Source organism: Protomyctophum bolini (genome assembly GCF_963924005.1).
Source record: "Protomyctophum bolini genome assembly, chromosome: 10".
Lineage (NCBI taxonomy): Eukaryota > Metazoa > Chordata > Actinopteri > Myctophiformes > Myctophidae > Protomyctophum > Protomyctophum bolini.
The window spans coordinates 31,009,869-31,034,720 of record NC_137871.1 but is presented as its reverse complement, the minus strand read 5'-3'; the positions used below and the strand labels follow the sequence as shown (position 1 = coordinate 31,034,720).

Genomic DNA, 24,852 nt, shown 5'->3' with positions numbered 1-24,852 from the left:
GTGTGTGTGTGCGCGTGTGTGTGTGTGTGTGCGTGACAGTGACATGAATGTGTACAGTGTTACACTTTTGAGATAGACATCAGCATACAATGTGATTGTGTGTCTGAGTGTCTGGACATATTTTTAAACTAAGTAAGTTAGAAAAGGAATCTGTGTGTTTTTGCATGTTTGTGTCTTGTGTGAGTCAGTGTCACATGATTGCATTCTACTATATTATTCAGCCAAGTCAACAGAATAAAACTGAAACTACTGCACTCCCACCTATAGGGCCCACCGGCCCAGCTAAATATCCCAAAAATGGTACACGTAATAGATGTTGTAATCCTGTGTGTGTGTATGCGTATGCGCGCGCGCCCGTGCGAGCGAGTTTAAAATGTGCTTTCCTCGTTATTGTGAGTTCATTCATTTTCAATTCATGTGGGTTCCCGACCGCTAAAGCAGCTGCAGAACAGTAATAAAATGGTCAACTGTGTGGCCTGATATTGGCCGTTATGTTCCGTACAGAGGAAGTCACTTGGCTCGGTTACACAGATCCATTGTACAACTCGCGCGCGACACACACAGCTAGGAACATTATAATTCATAAAGTTTCTGGTAGCCGCCTGCTCCGCCCCTCACATCCTCTCTTGTGGGACTACTATGGGTGGGTGGACGTCCCGTCCGACCCTCCAAGAAACATCAAGGGAACAACAAATCCATTCCAGTGGAGGAAAGCATGAAACGGTCTGGTTTCATTTTCTAACCCGGGACTAAAAAACAATGCGGGGCTTCGTATCCCATTCCCGTCCCGTGGTGGTGTGACCTGGCAGATAGTCTGTTTTATTGTATCACAACAACAATACCGACGCGGATTTGACCGATTATATCGCGACTGACTGGCTGGCTGGATGATGAGGCTGTCGTCCCCTGACCACCGATCAGTTCACCCTAGATTAGAAGTGCGGGCAGCGACGATGTGGAAGCAGGAATATGATGTCCATTTTGACTTCTTGCTGCAGCTGCTGTAAGTTTAATGTTTCGCAAACTTAAAACCCTGTGAAGTTTCAGTTTGTATACGTCGCAATTGGGGTGGGAACGTTGTGCTGTCTGTGTTGCGTGGCAAAATGTAGTGTAGGCAACGTAGGCTTACAGGGAGTGTGAAGTGAACACGATCAAAACGAAGTAAAGCATACAAATCTGTAATGTTATTTTTTTTTTTATCAGAAAAGTATTAAAAGCCGGGTTCACAGTTCACACTATGTCTAACATGGTGACCAGTGACCACTACCAGCTGTTTTGCTAAACCACCAGGAACTGTACTGTTACGTTATCTTTTTAGATGAGAGAGGTTTATTAGCTCATGAATGGACTGTAAATAGTCCACAGCAATTATATCATGATCTGAATCACTGGCAGGTGCAACTAATGGAGATAATTAACGGAATTAATGGAACTCTTTATAATGTATTTGATGATAGCCTATCAGAAGGATGGGTGGCTGGGTGCTCCAAATTGAAAACAATTCTAGTAGGCGACCAAGCCAAAAAACTACGGCTATACATGTGTGGGTGGTGTGTAAAACTGACCAAACAAACAAACAAAACAAACAAACAGTGCCTGCCTATTGTATAACAACCATTGTCATTGAAATATATACTTACCCTATAGCTATAGAGCCTCGATTAACATCAGTCTTGTTAAAGAATGACTAGTCTCTGCATTTGTTTTGTAATATTGTGAAATAATAGCCAACCTTTTGCTCCTGTCCAGCATATATAGGCCTACAGTTATTAAAAGAAAGTAAACTAGAAAAAGTGCCCTTCTGGGCACAGGTCTCCAGTCTCCACCAGGAGGATAGGTGTGTGTGTGTGTGTGTGTGTGTGTGTGTGTGGCAACGCGGCCTGTTGTAGCGCCACCATGATGCTGATTTGAAAACTGTCAAGTGGCATTTCTTCCTCAGCCTAGTGGGAATATGCATGCACAGTTTCACCGCAATCGGACGCTGCGTTGAGGAGTTGTGGCGATTTGTACAAAGCGGGCTACTGCTGAAAACTTTAGAAGCCAATCGTAGCCAATCGGGATGGATTATGAGAAACAAACCCGTCTTGATCACATGACTATGGAGAGCATGTGTACCGGTTTGCATGAAATTTGGATAAAATCTGAAATATTAAATGTGTTTTACATATGTCGACCTCCTGGTGGCGCTATAAAGAGCAGATGTGAAAAATTCGAGGTAAAGGTTTTTCCTTGGCCTCTAGGGAGTGTGCAAAACTGCATACAAAGTTTTACACAGATCCGTGCAGTTAGAGGTAAAAACACTAATCGGCCAGTTATAGCGCCACCATGAGGATGAGTTGAAAATGTTCCAGTGGTATTTCTTCCTCGGCCTAGTAGGAATGTGCGTAAATCACACGATGTGTTCATGATTTGTGGCGTTTTGTTTGAAACTGAGCACTCCTGCGAACTTTGGAAGCCAATATTAGCCAATCAGGATGGAGTCTGAAAAATCTGAGAGACCGGTTTCGTTGAATGGCTCTCTAGAGAGACTGTGTACCAATTTGCGTAATGTTTGGACAAAATCTGTAGGTGTACTGTCCAAATTGGCGCTATAAGAGGCCAATGTGAAAACCTTGGGGCAGAGGTTCAGCTGTGGCATTCAGGGAGTGTGTGTGCAGAGTATGGCTGCGATCAAGCCAACGGTGCCAGAGATTAGCTGTCCACAGACGGACACACGGGCTCACGGACACACAAACGGACGGACAAAACATACTCTCTCCCCATGCCTTCGGCCTGGTGGAGACAAAAAGGGAAAAAACGTGTACAGTATGGAAAAATGGGGGGGGGGTCTTTTTACAGAGGCCGGTTTCGAATTGCAACCTTTGAGAGCAGTTTTGAAGGAGTCTAGGAAATTAATTTCTTAATGGCTGTTGGTATAGGGAGTTCCACATTTTGGTGGCATAGGAGCAAAATTAATTTAACGCCTTGTTTGAGCCGAATCTGGGTTGCACGTGGTTTGTTGAAGTCACTCTGGTGTTGTGATTGTGGACTTCGTTGACAATAAGGAAGTATTTTGACAGGTGTAGCGAATCTTGTAGACCAGGTCGTCAACCCTATAAGCCATTCATTCCTGCCTATCAAAATGGGCAGGCGTGAGGTGGGTTCTGGGAGTAAGGTAGCCTGGCCAGTTTATTTTGGGATGTCTGGGGCCTTGTTTTAATGGCCTTTGAGGTGCTGTGGTACCATGAGGTGCATGCATAGTCGAAGAAACCTTGTATGAGGGCTACTATTAGGGTCTTCAAAGTATTCTTTGCTGACCAGTGAGGAGATCTGTTCTTTGTTGATGATTTGTCACGACAAGAGTTGGCTTTGTACAAGGCTTAAAAGGTCTTTAAATAAATACTTTTAAAAATGTCTATGAGGAAAATGAACGGGGAATCATTTCCTGGGCCCTGGTAGGGGGCGGGACTGCGAAGCTCTATTGGCTAACATTGGCTTTCAAAGTTTGCAGGATTGGCCCTGTTTAAACGAAAAGCCTCAAATCATGAATGCAGCGTGCAATTCGCACTTTCCTACTAGGCTGAGGAATATATCTCACCCTTTTCACATTGGCCTGTTATAGCACCACCAACAGGTGGATTTGAGCAAAACACATTTTTGGAACAAAATGCCTCAAATCATCTAATAGACATTTCAGTAAGCGCCACCCCCCTCCCGCCCCTCCCCCGTTACTGGCGCTTACCGAAAGGTCTATTGCCATCAAAGATGTTGGCACGCTTTTCACATTTAAAAAGTGCCCAGTGAGGTAGCCTGTCTAACTAAATAATAATATTTTAAAATCTGATCTAAAAGCCACAGGTAGCCATTGGAGTGAGGCCAGAACCGGGATAATATGGTCATATGTTTTGGTTCTCGTAAGAACCCTAGCTGCAGTATTTTAATCCTAGCTGCAGAAATAGTTAAGTATATCCTTTATCCACAAAGTGGGAATGTCAGGACTAAAGCTGTGTGAGGTCTTCACTTCTGTTTCGTCTTTACAGTGGCGCAAATGTATCTTATATATAAATCAAAATCATCCAAGCATAGCTTGCTGTTTAGCAGGAATGGATATTAAAAATCACACTTGTGTGACGTGAGGGGCGCCTGGTAATGTTTATTTTGATTTTTAAGTGCTCTAAAGCAAACATTTCATAGACTTAGCTGCCACTGTTTGTTAAAAGTGCTCTAAGCAAGCATTCAAAGTCCATAGACTTGGCTGCCACTGTTTGTTAAATGTGCTCTAAGCAAACATTTAAAGTCCATAGACTTGCCATATGATGTCATTTCAAAAACCAGGCGTTGGAGCACTAACGCTCCTAAAAATGCTGGCAATTCCTGCCTGGGATTAGTTCTAGACTCAGATGCTTTTATGTATTTTAGCTACAGTTTGTTTTCTGTGCAGCACATTTTCCAACCCTGCATTGTAAAATGTGCTATATAAATAAAGTGGATTGGATATATAGAATTCAGAGACTATGAAGGAAGGTTGGACTCTTGCTCTTAAATTAGGGCTTTGACAACTGATTATCATGATTATTTCAAACTTTTACTATTAATGTAAAAGGTTTTATATATATTACGATTGATGAACCAGTCGAATTGAAAAGGGAAACAACAGGACTTGGTTAATTTGTGCAGGTGACAGTATTTAATACTCTTTCTGATATTTTTATAGCAGGTGACAGCTTTTTCTTAAGTCATAGGCTAAGTAAGTTGATATGGTTGTCAAGACAAATCCATTCAAATCTCAGTAGAATTGTGTTCGACTATAAAGGTTGGTGTTGACATTTTCATATAGCCTAGTTGTAACTCCCTTTATTGCATCTGTCTGCAAGCCTCAGCAGATGGACTTGACAGTTATTCTCTTTCTTTCTCTCTCTCGCTCTCTCTGTGTCTCTCTCTCCGACACACACACACACACACACACACACACGCACACGCACACGCACACACACACACACACACACACACACACACACACACACACACACACACACACACACACACACACACCCCTCTTGATTGCTGGCACACCTTGTGGGTGTGGATGGGACAAAATCACGAAGATTAGTATTAGTCACTGACATGCTGCATCATGCTCTCTCACAGTACACACACACACACACACACACACACACACACACACACACACACACACACACACACACACACACACACACACACACACACACACACACACACACACACACACACACACACACACACACACAGAGAGAGAGAATACACATCCTGAGGACATAAGAACAGGACTGTTTGAGTTAAATAGAGTGGTTTTACTGTCTGTCACTTGGCCCATAACAAGGCCTAGGTTGAATTTTTGATGATGAGGTCTGTCTCCCTTGGTCTTCTGTCACTCTCTCTTAAACTCACCCTCTGTTTGTGCCTGCATACATGTGTGTCTGTAAATGGTAAATAGTGCATTTATATAGCACCTTTATCCAAGGCCCTTTACATAGATTGTGCATTACATTCACACACACATTCACACACCGATGGCGGCGGAAACCATGCAAGCCACCAACCTGCACATCGGAAGCACTGACGTGAACATGCGTTCACGTCAGTGTTTCGTCGACTAAATGTTTAAATGAAAAATGTTTGTCGAGTACCCTTTTTCACTGTCAAAAACGAAATAATAACTAACCGAATTAGTCAGCCGAATCTGTCGGCAACTCCGTTTTACGACGTGTAGATCTGTTAGTAGGAATGTGCGCATGTCATTCACAGACTGCATCGGAGAGCCTGGCAATATGTTTTAGCACTTTGACTGACTGATTGAATGATTTATAAGGTCTATCTCTCTCTCTCACACACTGTGTGTGTTTACTGAATTAATATGGTCCGGTGTGTGTGTGTGTGTGTGTTTGTTTGTATGTTCAATTGGGCATGCACCATACAGTATACAGGCATTTGGCAGATTTTATGTCTATGCATGTGTGCTGAGATTGTGTCTTACTGTGCGTGTACTATATATGTGTATACTGTATATACCGCTACCGTGGACACCATACACATATGTCTATTGTCTATGCATGATATTATTCACCTTTAGTTTAGTTAAGCAGGACGCACACACAGGATACACGACATACAAGAGCGTGTTTTTTTTTATTCTTTATTCCCCCTGTTCCCCGGTGTCTCTAACTCAGCCAGACATCGCCCTGCTTCCGCCGTATCTACGGTAACCAGCACTTCACCCCGATGACACAGCGCTGTGTATTGAATTTAGGACGCTTAACGCAATTGACCTAATCTGATTGTTCAAAAAAACAACAACAACATGAATCATCTGTGGGGAATGCTGACTGTATCACACAGATGCACAGATAGACAGATGCCTCAAATTACGTTTCCACTGAGAGGGGAAGTAGTAAACGCGCCGTTCCTTGGAGAAATGGCTTCAGTTCCATTTGCTTATTAACTGCTATTTTGCAATACAAATGTCAGACACGGGCATTTATTCGTCTGTTCAAATGCTGGACATGTTCATATATGTGCATAGTAAAGTCTTCATTATTAATGTAACTCGGATAATTGATCCTACTGTACTGTATCTCTAGGCCTGTCACAATTATCACATAATTACATCTAATCACAATTATTTCAGATAATCACAATTATTATTTGCATAATCATCATTTCCATGTAGATCTGCTATTTTCCACTATTAATTTGTTTTGAAAGTATTAAGTTATTATATACTGTATGTCGGTGTACATTGAAGTACATTTAAGCCCTGTGAAACTTTTGTTTATGAAGCCTAAAACAGTGGTTCCCAAAGTGGGGTCCAGGGGTTCCCCAGCTAAATGATAGTTTGGAACCAAATGGACCCTTATGGGTAGAGCAGGGACGTTACTAGCACGACGCAGACAACGTTGGCTGTGTGGGGGCCCAGAGGCAAGGGGGGCACACGGCCGCCCACCCGTGCCGTCTGTAAAATAAAATTATAAACACATACAGAGATGCAATGACAGTTGAGTTGAACAAAGTTTGGCGGGGCCTGGTGGTGGCTGCTGCACACACAGCCACACACCAGTCCATACCATATGCATAGGCACACAAGTGCCCCGCCTCCCTCGATCCCTCCCAACAGCTCTCCTCTAGTAGAGTGTAGCCGCGGTCCCAAGCTGTAGGCTAATAACCTGAAGGAAGTCAGAGATTGTGCAGTGGGCTTTCCCACGAGTATCCCGACAGTTCGCTGATCAGCCTGCGTTGGGGCCCACTGACATCTAGTTGCGTGTCTGTCTGAGAGTGTACACGCGCTACGTCCAACCGGGGAAACTCTCCCCCTGTCAGGTGAAAAGAAGCAGCTTGGACTCCTCATGCATAGAAGGAAGCATGAGGCCAGTCCGTGAGTCCGCTGCCCGCCAGGTTGGCAGAGGAAGTGTAGCACCCAGGATTACATTAGATAATTGACACTGGGTGAAAAAATGGTTTACAAATTTGTGGGATATAAAAATAAAAAAAAAGAACCACAATGAAGTAAAATGTCATAGTCGTGACAGCCCTATAGTATCTCTGAATGCATAAATGAACATAGCTCTGGTCCATAGCTCTAATGCGTTTCATTTAGAGCTATGTTACTCTCAACTTCCGCCGCTCGCATGAATGCAGACCAGCCTCTCCTCTTTAGCGTAAATAAAAAGAAAGTTTTTGCTACTCACCAAAACAAAGGCGAGTTGTGTCATTAGAAAGCCTACTTTCCTTAGTGGACGCACTCTGAGCCCCCCACCACATGTATAAACTGTACTTTTTGGCCAAAAGGGGACTTTGTTTCCAACGGGAAAAAAATACTTTTAGTTACTCCGCTGCGCCTTCTACCGATATTGCCCAGAGAATTGCCTCAGAATATTTTTCCTCCGGTGAAAAAAAATCCCTTTCTGGCCAAAAAGTACAGTTTATACGTGTGGTGGGGGGCTAAGAGTGCGTCCACTAAGGAAAGTAGGCTTTCTAATGACACAACTCGCCTTTGTTTTGGTGAGTAGCAAAAACGTTCTTTTTATTTACTCTAAAGAGGAGAGGCTGGTCTGCAATCATGCGAGCAGCGGAAGTTGAGAGTAACATAGCTCTAAATGAAACGCATTAGAGCTATGGACCAGAGCTAAAATGAACACAGGATTTTACTATGCACTATTAAGGGCGGCGTTATATCATGTGATCCAATGTGTGATCCGATGTATTAAGGCCACTGCTACGGAGATATGCAGCCCGTTTCCATAGAGCGAGGCCTTAATAATTAGATTAGCCAAGTGATTAGATGAGACCTAGAAAGGAAACATCACTTGACATCACGTCATATCACTGTGGCCCGTTTATACATTTAATTGCACCGTGAAATACAATTTAGGCATTTAGCAGACGCTCTGAATCCAGAGCGACTTACAGTAGTATTACACATGGTAATACATCAAATACATAGAAATAGTCAGCAAGAATCATTTAAGCAAGCTAATAACCTAATATCTGTCTAACAGTAGATTATCTGTGCAGTGAGGCTATGAGTATACATTATAGAGTGCTACGTCTACGTAAAATGTTAAATTATAAATCTAAATGACGTAAGTTTAGCCTTTGCATAATGTAATGATCTTCAGTGTGATTTTACAATATCGCCTATGGTGAATGATTGTAACCGAGTGCACAACTTAGAAACCCTGGATCAAAATAACTCACTTTACATGTCACTGAGAGACATGTATTGAAGACAGCTGGGGGGTAGAATTCTAGTAGCCTGCAGTAATAATGTAGATTATTCAGTGGCAATTAAACCAGGCCAATGACATCTGAAGTCACTTGAAAGTCATTTGACTTTTAATGAGCTTCTGTGTTGGCGTCCATGTATATTTTATAACCTCTAATTGAGTTTTATTCTTACTTGAGAATGCGGCACAAATTGGCCTGGTGTATCTACGCCGTCTAATGTCGCGGTGGTAGGCTACTACAGACTAGAAGATGGGCTGAGATTAGCTCTCGTACTGAATCTGAATAGAAGTTCTGAAAATTTTCCCACCAGCTGTGAGACTATATTTATCTACTCTATCTCTATGTCAACACTATGTATCACCTTCATGAATGCTGATACTGTAATAGTCATTAAAGATGGCGTGTCGTGATTTTGGTACTTTTTCTGTTTTGTACGCGTCTGAGTTAACAGGTGTGGTTAGAAAAGGTTCCCGGTTCTATCCCGGACTCCCCCCAGAGCTAGTGTTGAGTTAGTATAGCCTCGTGGACGGCAGGCGTTTTTGTTTTCAAAAGAAAAGCCTGGGTGAACGCACCAGCAAATGTGGCGCCGCTAACCAATAGTGCAGAGAGGGGCGTCACTCCAAAACGTGGTGACGTCTGTGTTCTCCACTGTGTTCTACAGGGTAGGGGGAGGGGAGGCAGGCATAGGTTGGTGGACCAATAGGGACGTCGGCGTCCGTTTCCAGCTCTAGTTTCATCCGCCCCTCTATGCTAAGTAAAGGGAGCGTTCTTTCAGGCTAGTGTCGAAGTGTCCTTGAGCAAGACTCTGAACCCCTAATTGCTCCCAATGAGCAGGCAGGTGTGTGGGTGAATGTGCATTGTGAACTTTGTGAAGCGCCTTGAAGGTGCTAAATGGGGCGCCCGCTGGCCAAGTCACAAGGCACATGCCACATACAGTATAGGCTTTGGCCTGAGTGCATCACGTGTTCATGTTCCGTTCATGACAACCTTTGCGGCGTGTCTCTCCCCTTCTCTCTCTCTCTCTCTCTCCCTCTTTCCTGTCTATCTTCACTTGATACTATCAATAAAGGCAGAAAAGCCAAAAAACAAATCTTTAAACAAAAAAGTATCAGGTGTCAGGTGTAAAGGAGCGACTTGGACACTCATGCATGAAGGAAGCATGAGTTCAAGTCCGTTGCTCTCCCCAGGTTGACGGCGGGTGTGCAGAGCCCAGGATCACATTAGATAATTGACACAGGGGTAAAAAATGGGTTACAAAATCGTGGGATAAAAATTATTTAAAAAAAAAAAGTGTATATATATATATGTAAAGGTGCTAAATACACCGTTTACCATTTGCAATGGGCTTTACGAGTGCACTTTGAGACCCACTGGTGTAGTGGAGTATTCCCAGTGAGCCAACATGCAGCACCCTGACTCTGTTTGACCAGAACGGAACAGAGCCTTCATTAGTATCAGTGGTAACACCTGTGAAGGAAGTAGAGACGGAGATGTTCTGTCTGCATAGAGCCCAACCCGTTCGACCTGCATGTGTTTGTGTATTCTCCCTCAGCGATGCCAACCTCACGGAGGTGCTGTCGGACTCGGAGGAGTCGGTCCTGGGCAGCCTGGAGCGTCTGGACCGCGGCGGCAGCACGGACACGCTAGCCAACGGCTGCCGGGCAGACTGCGATGGCGCCAAGAGGCTGGCCAAGCGCCTTTACCACCTTGAGGGCTTCAAGCGCTGCGACGTGGCCAGACACCTGGGCAAGAAGTGAGGGCATGCACACACACACACACACACACACACACACACTCACACTCACACTCACACTCACACTCACACTCACACACACACACACACACACACGTTCGCTCTGAAAGAAAATATTTAAAAAAGATTTGCACCACATTTTCATGATTTAAAGAAATAGCAGATCGAGTGCCACGCTATGAGCTTGTTTAGTTTAGTTTATTTGGGATCCCCATTAGCTGTTACACCTGGCAACAGCTATTCTTTCTGGGGTCCTCACAGAATAATATACATACAAAAATTGAAATAAAAACAACATTACAGATATCACAAAAGAAATACATTAAAGCATAACAACTATGGTTAGTGCATTCACTCTAGATTACATTAACTGGTATATTGACATAAACAGAATTACAATTCTGCCATATATATATATATATATATATATATATATATATATATATAAAAAGTCCTTCAGTCTTTTCATAAAATGCCTTTTACCCTTAATTTCTGTGATGCATACTGGTAGAGAGTTCCATAAAGTCATTGCCCTGTACATGACTGTATTCTTCATTGCATCAGTTCTTGGCTTAGGCACTGTAAATCGACCCATTGCAACATGTCTGGTATTATGTATGTGTCTATATCACTGCTATACATACTAAAGTATAACAATGCTTAAAACACCAAAAGGGGTTCCCGTTCAGAATAAATCTGCTAGATCTGCTAAAAATAGCAGATCTATAAGCACCGACTGCCGCGCTACGAGCTTGTAGATCTGCTATTTTTCTTAAATCGGGAAAATGTGTAAAATCTTTGAATATATATTCTTCCAGAGCGAACATTTTTAACTCAAATCTTTGCTTCCGGGGGGGTCTCTGGAACAACATATTTTCAGATGGGGGTTCGCGGCCAAATACAGATAATTCTGGGGGTCCTTGACATGAAAAAGGTTGAGCACCACTGACATAGAATACAGTATAGATTTTTCAGAAAACGTTTAGGATTTATATATATTTTTTTGAGGGGTGCCTCATTACGTCATATTGTCTCTTTATTGTTAATCGCGTTTAATGTTTGTGTTGGCACCGTTTGTTTTAAATCACCATTACGTCACCTAATCAACATGAGTTAGACTTTAATATATTAGCACCCCTCACTTCACACGGGTGTGATTCTTTTTTAACTGGGTTAATGTGCTCTCTCTCTCTCTCTCTCTCTCTCTCTCTCTCTCTCTCTCTCTCTCCTGCAGTAATGACTTCAGCCAGCTGGTGGCATCGGAGTATCTGAGTTTCTTCGACTTCTCTGGACTGACGTTGGATCGGGCGCTGAGGTAATGCAAGCATGCTTGTAGCATTTGCTTTTCATTAAGGGTGCATAATATGTGACCATACCATTAACAACCTATAGAAGGCAAAAAATTTCATCATGCTTTATGTAGCATGTGACATGACAATCTAGGGGGTTTTCATGATGCTGAATCCATTCCAAGCATCAGTTTTGCACAAAAAAACACTCCTTTGGCTAAAACGGCCATAGCCGTCATCACAAATGTGAAGATGTCAGCACATTTGGGCTATGGCCGTTTTAGCCCAATGAGTGTTTAAAAGAAAAAAACTAAATCAAAATATTCTGAAAGAATTAAGTGGAGCCGTACTTACTAGTAAAACATTACTTAGTAACAAGTAGATTGATTGATTGAATACTGTGAAACACACATTGGAACATTACAATTTGTATTTCTGTTGACCTTTTAAGCCAAACCACACCGGTAGGGACTCCTTGGGACTCAACCGTTTTAAGGTCAACCACACCAACCTTTAAACGGTTGAGTCCCTACCGCTGTGGTTTGGGCTTTAAACGGTTGAGTCCCTACCGCTGTGGTTTGGGCTTTAAACGGTTGAGTCCCTACCGCTGTGGTTTGGGATTTAAACGGTTGAGTCCCTACCGCTGTGGTTTGGGATTTAAACGGTTGAGTCCCTACCGCTGTGGTTTGGGCTTTAAACGGTTGAGTCCCTACCGCTGTGGTTTGGGCTTTAAACGGTTGAGTCCCTACCGCTGTGGTTTGGGATTTAAACGGTTGAGTCCCTACCGCTGTGGTTTGGGCTTTAGGCTTCGTAATCACAAATTGCACAGGACCGATATGACGAATAACTTAAATATTCAAAGAAATCACTGACATTTAATTTAAAAAATAAATCTTTCCAAACATTTTTACAAAACAGCGGAAATAGTGAATCTACAAGCTTACAACAGCTTACGTGTTGTAAGCTTGTAGATCTGCTAATTCTGCAAAAAAGAAATAAGTTTGAAAATGCCCCTCGGGCACAAAAAGCCCCAGGGGTTTGTTTCCATTGCGGTCCATTGTCCTTGTTTCCACATTTTGTCGCAGAACTGTTCCTCACCTCAGTCATGGGTGGAATTGTTCCTCAACACCAAATCGTAGATGCACAGGTAAAGAACATGCAGGCTTGATAGCAAGAGTAGCATACCTCGGAATGCATGACTTATCCTGCTAAAGTTGAAAACCTAAACAAAGGTGCCCTTGCTCTGCAAACATTGCAATTCTGTGTGTGTGTGTGTGTGTGTGTGTGTGTGTGTGTGTGTGTGTGTGTGTGTGTGTGTGTGTGTGTGTGTGTGCGTGTGCGTGTGCGTGTGTTTGTGTGTGTGTTGTGAAAATGTTACGCAGACTTCTTGTTGACATTGCCGTTGTCCCTTCTTGCATGTGTCAGATCCTTCCTGAAGGCCTTCCCGCTGATGGGAGAAACCCAGGAGAGAGAGAGGATCCTTGTGCATTTCTCCAACCGCTTCTGTCACTCCAACCCACAGATGCCAACGTACGAAGGTCAGGGTGATGAGGATTTTTAGTAAATAAAAAAATAAAAGATCAATCCACCCATATCCATGCATTTAAATACTCTTAGTATATGTGTCTCAGGGTGATGTAAATCAACAAACTAATTCCTAATTACCATGGGTCATCGCCATACTGGTTTGTGGAAGTTGTCAAAGTTCAGTTTTTGCCATGGACATACAAAATGAGTGGACAATAATATGACCACTTAAATAGCTAACCCTGAATTGTACTATAGCAGGTCTGTAACTCTCCTTTGTACACTCTCAGAGTTCAGGGGGTCCATTCAATAGTACTAGTTAGTCAAATCTGGGAATACATTTCTTGCCAAGAATGTTCTTCACCAATGTGTTTGTAAAGGTGTCTACTAACATATCCCACATTGGTGGGTGCGTGCGTGCGTGCGCGACAAACCAGCAACTGACCTTAACCTTCGTGCGTTCATTGTTCTATTACAGATGGAGCCCACACGTTAACCTGTGCCCTTATGCTGCTCAACACTGACCTACATGGACACGTATGCACAGCCTTTTATTACCTTTTCTGTTGCATTGACCATGTTCACGCGGCGGCCATTTCTGCTCTTACTGTATGTGGTGCTCGGGGGTGGATGTGGGCAGCAATATATAAATACTCTGTTAAAAGTACCCTAAAAGTTAGGAATTCAAGATGTACTTGAGTAAAAGTACAAAACGCTCCACATGTCCCAGACTCTTCTCCCTTCTGGCTCCAAAACCATGGAATGAACTCTCTATGGAATCAGAATTGCAGACTCACTCCCAATCTTCCGCCGCAGTCTGAAAACCCACCTCGTCAGACTCCAGCTTAGCCCATATCACTTGCTGTAGCACTTGCCCTAGCCTTGACGACCTTGTAATTTAGATTTTTGGGGCTTTATTCATAGATATACAGTAGCTTGACAGGGAACGGGGAGAGAGATGAAGGGAAGACACACAGCAAAGTTTTGTCGGGATCGGGACTCGGAACCGCTTAGCTGGACCGCTTAGCTGGCCCAGGCCATTTAGCTAGCATTTTATGTAGACATAGCACTCTATAGCAGGTGTTCCCAAACTTTTTTGGACCAGGTACCCCTTTTGGGGTAGATATTTTTCCAGGTACCCCCTCATCCTCGCAACACGGATAACAATATATTTACAACCACAAGCAGTGTTTCCTGCAGGAAAAAGCTTTGGCATGGTGCTGGGCACAGGCCGCAATTTTAAATGTAGACGTCTAAATGTATACAGACGTCTAAATGTAGACGTCTAAATGTGTAAGTCTAAATGTAGACGTCTAAATGTAGACGTCTAAATGTGTACGTCTTCTCTTATGGGGGTCCCTGGCATATCTTTTCAAATGGGGGTCCACGGGCTAAGTAGTGTCAATTTGGGGGTCCTTGACATGAAAAAGTTTGGGAACCACTGCTTTAAACACTTTAGCACTTTATGAACATGAACAAAATAGATGGGTCCCCCCTGGAACTCCCTCAGGTACCCCTGGGGGTCCCCGGACCCCACTTTGGGAACCACTGCTCTATAGTGTATACTCATAGCTTTATTGTACAGTTGTTCTACTGTTAGGCAGATGCTAGGTTGTTAGCTTATTACTTATGATTCTTGATGACTAGTATTTTTATGTATTTGACGTATTACCATGTGTTATAAATCGCTCTGGATTAAGAGCATCTGCTAAATGCCTAAATTGTATTGGTACTTAAAGTACCAAAAGTATACTCATTATGCAGAATGCCCCATTTCAAGTTTTCAAATGTATACAAATCTTTTGAAAGTGACGCATTGTGAGCTTGCAGATCGGCTATTTTCAAATGTTTTTTTTTTTAATGTATAGGGCTGAAGTGGGTAATGTATGTTTTGTAATAATAATCAAAATCTACAAAGTAACAAAGTCTTCAAATAATTGTAGTTGAGTAAAAGTACAGTATTTGGATCCGAGATGTAGTGGAGTAGAAGTATTGGAAATTGGAAATACTCCAGTAAAGTACAAATACCTCAAAATTGTACTTAGTTACAGTACTTAAGTAAATGTACTTAGTTACTTAGTTCCCACCACTGTGGATGGGGGTGGTGGGCGGGCGACAATACCCCTGGACCCTGAAGCAAAATGGCCTCCCTTTGAATATGGTCGATTTATAGTATTTACATGTACAGTAGCTGCCACTGCACAGAAAATGTTCTACTAATCTTACTAGCTGTGCTACTGTTTTTAACAATGACTTCTCCATTTGTATGTCGGTATTTCTCTCCTAAATTAATTAATTTGTTTGCCATAATTGTAAAGAATCTGTCTGTCTTGTTTCAGTATTGTCTTAATGTACATGGTTTTTTTATCCGTTTGTCTTTTGCTGCGCTTCCCCTTTGGCTCTGGTCTCCTCCTGCCTCTTTCTCTCAGTGTTTATACACTGCACGCTCCCTCGTCTATCTCTCTTTCTCTCAGTGTTTATACACTGCACGCTCCCTCGTCTATCTCTCTTTCTCTCAGTGTTTATACACTGCACGCTCCCTCGTCTATCTCTCTTTCTCTCAGTGTTTATACACTGCACGCTCCCTCGTCTTTCCCTCTATCTCTATCTCTCTTTCTCGCTCCCACTCTTCATCCCGGCCTACTTTTTGACCTGTTTCTGTCTCTCCTCTCCTCTATTACTCTCATCCGTTTTTTTAAACTGGAGCTCTCATGGTGTTAAGAAGATACAACTCCATCAGTGTCTTTAATCCTGCCTCATGCGTTCCCTAGAAGACCATTGATTGATTTGTTTCACTTTGAAGGACCCCCAGTTTGACGTGTACTAGGCCGTGGACCCCCATGATGTTTCAGCTCTGGGATCCCAATCTGCACTGTAAAATCCTCAGTGACAACTTAAATCTTGAGCGCACAAACCAAACCAAACCAAATGCACTCTGTTCGGGCTCCACTAAGTTTCCAGTTTTACACTCTCGATGTTACAACCCCATAAGGGTCCATTTGGTTCATAACTTATCAATAATTTAGCTGCGGACCCTCTGGAACCTCCTCAAAGACCCCTGGGTGACCCTAGACCCCATGTTGCGAATAAGTGCCCTTGACCACCCTGTTAAGCTCTGTAAATCCTGATTCGTGCTTTAGCAACAAGGTGTCGTGTGACGTGTCGTTCGGCCAAAATAAAATTGAAAGCTAAATGTCCATCTCCAGCTGAAAATGCATTGACACGCTGCACAGCACTTGTTATGTTGGTGAAGCACAAATCAGGCATATCAAATCAGCATAATGCTCCACTCACAGTCACACTTCCAGTCTTCTATCTGCTTCTAGTGGAGAACCTTCCCTTCTAATAAGTTTCCTTCCCATTTTTTTTCTCTCTTTTTTCCCCCACTGCTTCGGCTCTCTTTCGACCCCCCCGACCCCCCCCCCCCCCCCCCTCCCCTCCCTGCTCCCCCCCCAAACCCCTGCTAAACATAATTGGTCCTTTGGTCTGTCCCTGCAGGTGGTGAGTATGCTTGTTGTACTAACATACTAGGCCATGAGCTCTCATCCTCACATCTGGTCCAGTGTTGATTCCGTCGACTAAAACTATGACGAACTAAGAAAAAAACTAAAAACTAAGATTCAATATATTGACAATTTTGTCAACAAATAAAAACTAGACTAAAATGTTAGGAAGGGACTAGTGGACAAGAGATCCAGTAAGTAATTTTACACTTGGTTGCATGCTGAAATTGCCGATCTACAAGCTCACAACACGTCGCAGCGTGAGCTTGTAGATCGGCTTTTTTCAGCAAGTGTAAAATCAGTCATTACGACAGTATCAAGTCCCGTCAAAATACATTTTAGTCGACTAAATCAACTGTACGTTTAATCGACAAAAATCTCATGATATTTAGTTGACTAGAACTAGACTAACACTAAAACATTCCAGGTGACTAAAATATGACTAAAACTAAATGAAGTTTTATTCCAAAGACTATGACTAAACAAAAATAGAAATGTGCTGCCAAAAACAACACTGATCTGTTCTTAGCAGGTGTGCTCTGAGAATAGCATCAGAATAGCGGAATACTGGGTTGGATGAACAGGATGAACCACTAACCACTAGAAATTTCCCCTAAAAGCTAAAAAGGGACCACGTTGTCACTGTCAGGCAGCAAAGCAACATCATCACATGCTTTTTTTTAATGGCCCAGAGACTGAGATTCTATAAATATTTAATGCATGATCATTTTGGTCGATGCTTAAAGTATTTGTAATTGGGGTAACAACAGAAATTGCTGTCAAGAAAAGGTAGTATTCCTCTGACTCTCTTAAAAAGGCACGGTTACACGTTATCTCTGTAGTAAGACACTTCAAATTAATAAGGAGTGCAATGTCTTGCAACGCTGAGAAATTAAGTGCAGAGCTTAAGCTTTATTCATATAGTACAGTGTTTACAGAAAGCATCACAGGCAAGAAAAACAAAACAAGGAAATGTATTTTAACCAAGTAGAGAAATTACAATACAGTAACAAGTAGAGGGATAAAGTTAATTAGCCTACATAGTACATACTGTAAAAGCCAGACTGAAAAAAGCCTACATTAAAAATTTAAATTAAATTAAAAACATAGCACGGGGTACCATGGCGTGTGACCAGTAATGTGGGTACCATGGCGTGTGACCGTAATATTACGGCACCGTAACATTACGGTATGGTGCGTGCGCGTGCTAGAACTAACATTTTAAATACCGTACCGCTGACAAATGTATAAATCACCATTACACCACTGGTTAATCCTTATCAACCCATTAAGATCTGAGGCCGATTTCTACAAATGCCTTCTAAACCAGTAGTTCTCATTCAAGATTTCTTTCCTACTGTTTCTGAATAGCCCAACGCTATTAAATTGACACAGACGCTATCCCGGTTTTAACCGGTTAACCACTCTGCTATCGGCACCCCAAAACTATTTATTTTTCTATAGCCATAGTGCTTGGTTGTGAAGTGCTGACCATACAAAGAAAGTGGCACAAAGTTATGTTATGACATGCAGTAGGTGTTCTAGGATAAGGGAATGGATGTTCAGTTATTGCCATTAAACGGGGGTTTGTGTTCTACAGCACCTGTTGTGAGCACAGTCATGGTTCCATCATTCAACTGTTGTTCAGCACTTTGTAACGCATGTTTTAAAAAGTGCTATATAAATAAAGTTGTTAATATTATTATTATTATCATGCTACATGCTTTTACTAGTAAATAGTTTACATTGTGATTCTAAAGGCACACATTTTCTATTCACTGGCGCATAGTTGTTCGTGATTTAAGAAGTACTGAATGAATGCGCTTCTTTTAATGTCACATTTTCGAGCACTGGCCAATTCTAAAGGCTGCTTAAATGACTGAACCAGTCACAAGACAAAGCTAATGTTTGAAACTGTCCAGTTTCAATGTTGTATTAGCTGCTTAATACTGCCACCCAGTGGAGGAACACAGACTTTCATGCATTGACAGCTCAACATTGCATTGCATTTGCTTCTGTCTGAACTGTATTATGTGTACCATATGGCATGCTCCACAGTCACACAATGCATTTGATTCAAGAGATAAATATTGTATTACCTCTAATCAATTCAAAACTTGTAATCCCTATGGGATCCAGGATCAGACAATCTTACTACATTTTGTCCCAGTATTTCAAAGCAATTCAGGGTAGGATTACGCAGATCCTAGTCTCCCATAGCCAGACGGAGCTATCTTATTTTTCAACTTTACTGGATCCTGAATAGTAGTATAACTTTGTATAGGTAACCACTAATCTGCATGCATTAATTGTTTTATTGTTTTATTCTTAGTCCTTTCAAATATTTCTGCTTTTATTTTTCTCTTGATTTGAGATTTGTTTCAAATGTAAAGTGTGTTACAAATAAAACATTATTATTATTATTAGAAGTTATTGAATCTATCGCCACAATTTAGAGCAATCTTTATGAATTATGCTATTTTCCAAGTACACATTACCCCATTAAAACCATGTCAATTAAATGACACGCATGAGTTCCAGGTCTAAATGGGTTAAAGCTTGGATTTGATTTCCTGATCCGAGTGAATATCCAAGTCACCTCGATCCTGATTTGGGGTTTTTGAACTGCCAAAAATCCAAATCTGATCCACTCAGGTAGAGGTTAAAAGTTTTGAACTCTTGGGGCCTATGAAATGTATTAATTTCCCTGCATCTCTTTCCCCTCCATCTCTCTCGTCTCTTACATTTCATTTCACTCTCTCCTCTCTACCCCTTTCTTTGCCTAATAATCTGTCTTTTGGTCTTTTTTTCCCTTTTTTTTAAATGTATTTACCTCTCCTCAGAATATTGGGAAGAAAATGTCTTGTCAGCAGTTCATAAGTAATCTGGACGGCCTCAACAACGGCAAAGACTTCCCCAAAGACTTATTAAAGGTACAGCACTCAAACACTTTTTGGCGGAATATTCAACCGTTGTCTGCTTCTGACGGAATGCTAATTAATGTTCTTTATCGATATGAAACTGTCTCGTTGAAAACCAACTGTTAACACTGACCAGGAAACGTGTGCGCCCACATAAAAGTGCACCCACATAAAAGTAGACTCTTCTTTGGCTATTATCTCTGAAAACTACGAGTGCTGTCCGCGGTGATGATCATCCATCCGATGATCGGATGTGATTTGTGATTTTTTTTTATCGATATCACTCCCCACATATTACCGTATCTGCCCTTTTTTGTTTTTACTATTTTGAAAAACTTTTTTGAATAGTTAAAATAGCCAATCTACAAGCTCACAATGTGTCGACGTAGATTGGCTATTTTATTTTTCTATTCAAAAATAGTAAAAAAAGAAAGAAGGGCTTAGTAGTTTAGTGATAAAAGGTTTGGCATGGACGGAAATAGAGCCCTAAGTGTGTGTTTTGTTTTTTCTTGCTTTTCTACAGGTGTTGTACAACTCCATCAAAAATGAGAAGCTCGAATGGGCAGTGTGAGTATCTTTTACTTTTTTACATCTCGGCTGATAGGGTGATTCGTCATGAATTTGTGCTGACTTTGTGCTGTGTGTGTGTGTGGGCGTGTGTGCGTGCGCGGCAGAGAGGAGGAGGAGTTGAGGAAGAGTCTGTCGGAGCTGGTGGAGGAGCAGTGTGAGAGCGGGAACAAGCGCATCACCCGGGTAACGGACGGCAACAACCCTTTCATCACCATCCCCATCCTCCTGAACGCCGTCACCTACAAACATGGAGTCCTGACCCGAAAGAGCCACGCGGACATGGACGGCAAGCGCAGTGAGAGCACACACACGCACGCACGCTACAGATATCTCTGCTGTCGGGAAGAAACCACCTAACTCCAAAATGTAATTTTTTTCAGGAAAAAATAATAATAAAAAGAATCAGGAAATTAAGAGAACCTTATATTTTGAAAACAAATACCGCCTCATCAAAGTTGGTGTTGTGACTTTATATATTGTCAATTACTTGGAGTTAAGAGGTTTTGTCCTAATCGCTTTTTAATACTTTTCATTGGTTCAATATTTATAGGGGGGGGGGGGTAAAATCAAAAACCTTAAAAATGGAGTTAAGTGGTTTCCTCCCGATAGCGACGCAATAATGTTTGCTTACATGTGTTACATAGAACCGTCTCTGCCTCTCACTGACTCACCCCTCTGTTTGTCTATCTCACTTCCCCCCTCTCTCTTTCCCTAACATCCTCCATTAATATGACGTCATCTCTCGCTCCCTCTCCTTCTCACATGGTTTCTTTCTCCACCCCCCCCCCCCCCCCCCCCAGCCCCAAGGGGTCGGCGTGGCTGGAAGAAGTTCTATGCGGTTCTGAAGGGAATGATCCTGTATCTCCAGAAGGTACTGCTGTTGCTATAGAAACACACATCCACCACCACTGCAGCCAAAGCAGCGCAGCCGGTTGCTAGTAGCTTCTCGTGTGTGTGTGTGTGTGTGTGTGTGTGTGTGTGTGTGTGTGTGTGTGTGTGTGTGTGTGTGTGTGTGTGTGTGTGTGTGTGTGTGTGTGTGTGTGTGTGTGTGTGTGTGCGTGTGTGTGCGTGTGTGCGTGTGTGCGTGTGTGCGCGCGCTTTGCGGGCGACTGTGACTTTGTTTGGGAAAGACGAAAATGTGTGTCCTACAACAGGGACTGCTCCAATACAAGTGTTTGTCTCCCTCTGCTGGTTGAACAGTGGTATTGACCAGGGCTGGGTAACTTCCTCCAAGTCCAAAGCTGTTCTACAAGCTCAACACGTGTCGCACTGCGATATGTTTTGAGTGTGACACGTTTTTGCTATAGTTGAATTGAAATCCTGAATAATTATTTTGCTATTTTTTAATTGGAATCCTGCAAATGTAGTTATGTTAACTTCATGATGGACATAAAAAAGACTAACGTTTGAATACTAGTCATTAACCCATTATAGGCGGGAACCCCTTTTTGTAACCCTATACCATTCTGGACGGGAACCCCTTTTGGGGTTCTGTACAGTATGCAAAACTTTCAAAAATGTGATGCTGCTATATAAATATTTAAAGTTTTTCAGAAAACTTAGGTCAGGTTTTAGTTTTTAGAATCGGCATCAGTCCAAAATGGGTTAAGCTACATATATAGACTTAAGTAATTAAAGCAGGTCACGTTTGCATGTTTGGAATATCAGTATTTCACAATGTAGAATACAATGTAGCGTTTGAAAGTGTAATTATGTATTCTGCCACTTCGCCAGCTCCCACTTGAAAAAGAGACGCAGTCTCAATGTGTTTTTACTGGTTAAATAAAGGTTAAATAAAAATAAATACAAAATCCGATATTACCCTGCGGGCCACATTAAGGGGGTGAAAAAATCACAGCACCATCTTTAAGTAGTTTTTCCCCGCCACCGCTCAGGACGAGTACAAGCCGGACACAGACGTGTCAGAGGTGGACCTGAAGAATGCGGTGCGCGTCCACCACGCCCTGGCCACGCGCGCCACCGACTACAGCAAGAGAGCCAACGTGCTGAAGCTCAAGACGTCCGACTGGAGGGTGTTCCTGCTGCAGGCCCCGTGAGTCACTCGTTCATTTGTATTGATAACTACTGTAGCACCGTATCGATCAGGCTTATCGAGCCAGGTTCCTTATCGAGCCCACTATCGAGCATTTTCTATTAGTTTGTGGAAAGACGGGAGACGTTAAATTCCGTAAATACAGTACTTAACAGTACTATGGTAGAAGAACTACACAGCTTGTAGTTCTGCTATTTTCAGCAAGTGTAAAATCAGCCATTACGACGCCATCAAGGCCTGCCAAAATATTTAGTCGACTAAATCAACTGTAGAGTTAGTCGATTAAAATCTCTGTGATATTTAGTTGACTAAAACTAAATGAAAACAATTCAAAAGACTATGACTAAAACTAAAATCAAAATGTGCTGTCAAAATACATACTGCGTCATCGTCATCGTTTGTGCTTTTTTCTTTTGTTGCCGTCTATTGTTATGATGGAGTTCTTTCTATATCCCGTGCGTGTAAAACTGAAGCACTTTTTGACCGTGTCGGTGGCAGGAGTGAAGAGGAGATGCTGTCGTGGATCTTTCGGATCAACCTGGTCGCGGCGCTGTTCTCCGCCCCGGCGTTCCCCGCCGCCATCGGCTCCATGAGGAAGTTCTGCCGGCCGCTGCTACCCTCCTCCTCCACTAGACTCAACCAGGTACTATATCCTACCCTCCTCCTCCACTAGACTCAACCAGGTACTATATCCTACCCTCCTCCTCCACTAGACTCAACCAGGTACTATATCCTACCTTCCTCCTCCACTAGACTCAACCAGGTACTATATCCTACCCTCCTCCTCCACTAGACTCAACCAGGTACTATATCCTACCCTCCTCCTCCACTAGACTCAACCAGGTACTATATCCTACCCTCCTCCTCCACTAGACTCAACCAGGTACTATATCCTACCCTCCTCCTCCACTAGACTCAACCAGGTACTATATCCTACCCTCCTCCTCCACTAGACTCAACCAGGTACTATATCCTACCCTCCTCCTCCACTAGACTCAACCAGGTACTATATCCTACCTTCCTCCTCCACTAGACTCAACCAGGTACTATATCCTACCCTCCTCCTCCACTAGACTCAACCAGGTACTATATCCTACCCTCCTCCTCCACTAGACTCAACCAGGTACTATATCCTACCTTCCTCCTCCACTAGACTCAACCAGGTACTATATCCTACCCTCCTCCACCACTAGACTCAACCAGGTACTATATCCTACCTTCCTCCTCCACTAGACTCAACCAGGTACTATATCCTACCTTCCTCCTCCACTAGACTCAACCAGGTACTATATCCTACCTTCCTCCTCCACTAGACTCAACCAGGTACTATATCCTACCTTCCTCCTCCACTAGACTCAACCAGGTACTATATCCTACCTTCCTCCTCCACTAGACTCAACCAGGTACTATATCCTACCCTCCTCCACCACTAGACTCAACCAGGTACTATATCCTACCTTCCTCCTCCACTAGACTCAACCAGGTACTATATCCTACCTTCCTCCTCCACTAGACTCAACCAGGTACTATATCCTACCCTCCTCCACAACTAGACTCAACCAGGTACTATATCCTACCCTCCTCCTCCACTAGACTCAACCAGGTACTATATCCTACCCTCCTCCTCCACTAGACTCAACCAGGTACTATATCCTACCTTCCTCCTCCACTAGACTCAACCAGGTACTATATCCTACCCTCCTCCTCCACTAGACTCAACCAGGTACTATATCCTACCCTCCTCCACCACTAGACTCAACCAGGTACTATATCCTACCTTCCTCCTCCACTAGACTCAACCAGGTACTATATCCTACCTTCCTCCACCACTAGACTCAACCAGGTACTATATCCTACCTTCCTCCTCCACTAGACTCAACCAGGTACTATATCCTACCCTCCTCCTCCACTAGACTCAACCAGGTACTATATCCTACCCTCCTCCACCACTAGACTCAACCAGGTACTATATCCTACCTTCCTCCTCCACTAGACTCAACCAGGTACTATATCCTACCTTCCTCCTCCACTAGACTCAACCAGGTACTATATCCTACCCTCCTCCTCCACTAGACTCAACCAGGTACTATATCCTACCTTCCTCCTCCACTAGACTCAACCAGGTACTATATCCTACCCTCCTCCTCCACTAGACTCAACCAGGTACTATATCCTACCCTCCTCCACCACTAGACTCAACCAGGTACTATATCCTACCCTCCTCCTCCACTAGACTCAACCAGGTACTATATCCTACCCTCCTCCACCACTAGACTCAACCAGGTACTATATCCTACCCTCCTCCACCACTAGACTCAACCAGGTACTATATCCTACCCTCCTCCACCACTAGACTCAACCAGGTACTATATCCTACCCTCCTCCACCACTAGACTCAACCAGGTACTATATCCTACCTTCCTCCTCCACTAGACTCAACCAGGTACTATATCCTACCCTCCTCCACCACTAGACTCAACCAGGTACTATATCC

General features: G+C 42.9%; 1 protein-coding gene across 1 annotated transcript in view; it reads left to right on the top strand.

Moving 5' to 3' along the window:
- The window catches only part of psd2 (pleckstrin and Sec7 domain containing 2), a 43,506-nt gene that overhangs the window by 13,069 nt on the left and 5,585 nt on the right, over window positions 1-24,852 (top strand). Inside the window, exons 3-12 of the mRNA XM_080773817.1 lie at window positions 10,295-10,495; window positions 11,730-11,810; window positions 13,210-13,322; window positions 13,790-13,848; window positions 19,658-19,747; window positions 20,259-20,302; window positions 20,410-20,600; window positions 21,106-21,176; window positions 22,201-22,358; window positions 22,857-23,001. Coding sequence (XP_080629943.1) covers window positions 10,295-10,495; window positions 11,730-11,810; window positions 13,210-13,322; window positions 13,790-13,848; window positions 19,658-19,747; window positions 20,259-20,302; window positions 20,410-20,600; window positions 21,106-21,176; window positions 22,201-22,358; window positions 22,857-23,001 — 1,153 coding nt within the window. The remainder of the gene's footprint in view (window positions 1-10,294; window positions 10,496-11,729; window positions 11,811-13,209; window positions 13,323-13,789; window positions 13,849-19,657; window positions 19,748-20,258; window positions 20,303-20,409; window positions 20,601-21,105; window positions 21,177-22,200; window positions 22,359-22,856; window positions 23,002-24,852) is intronic.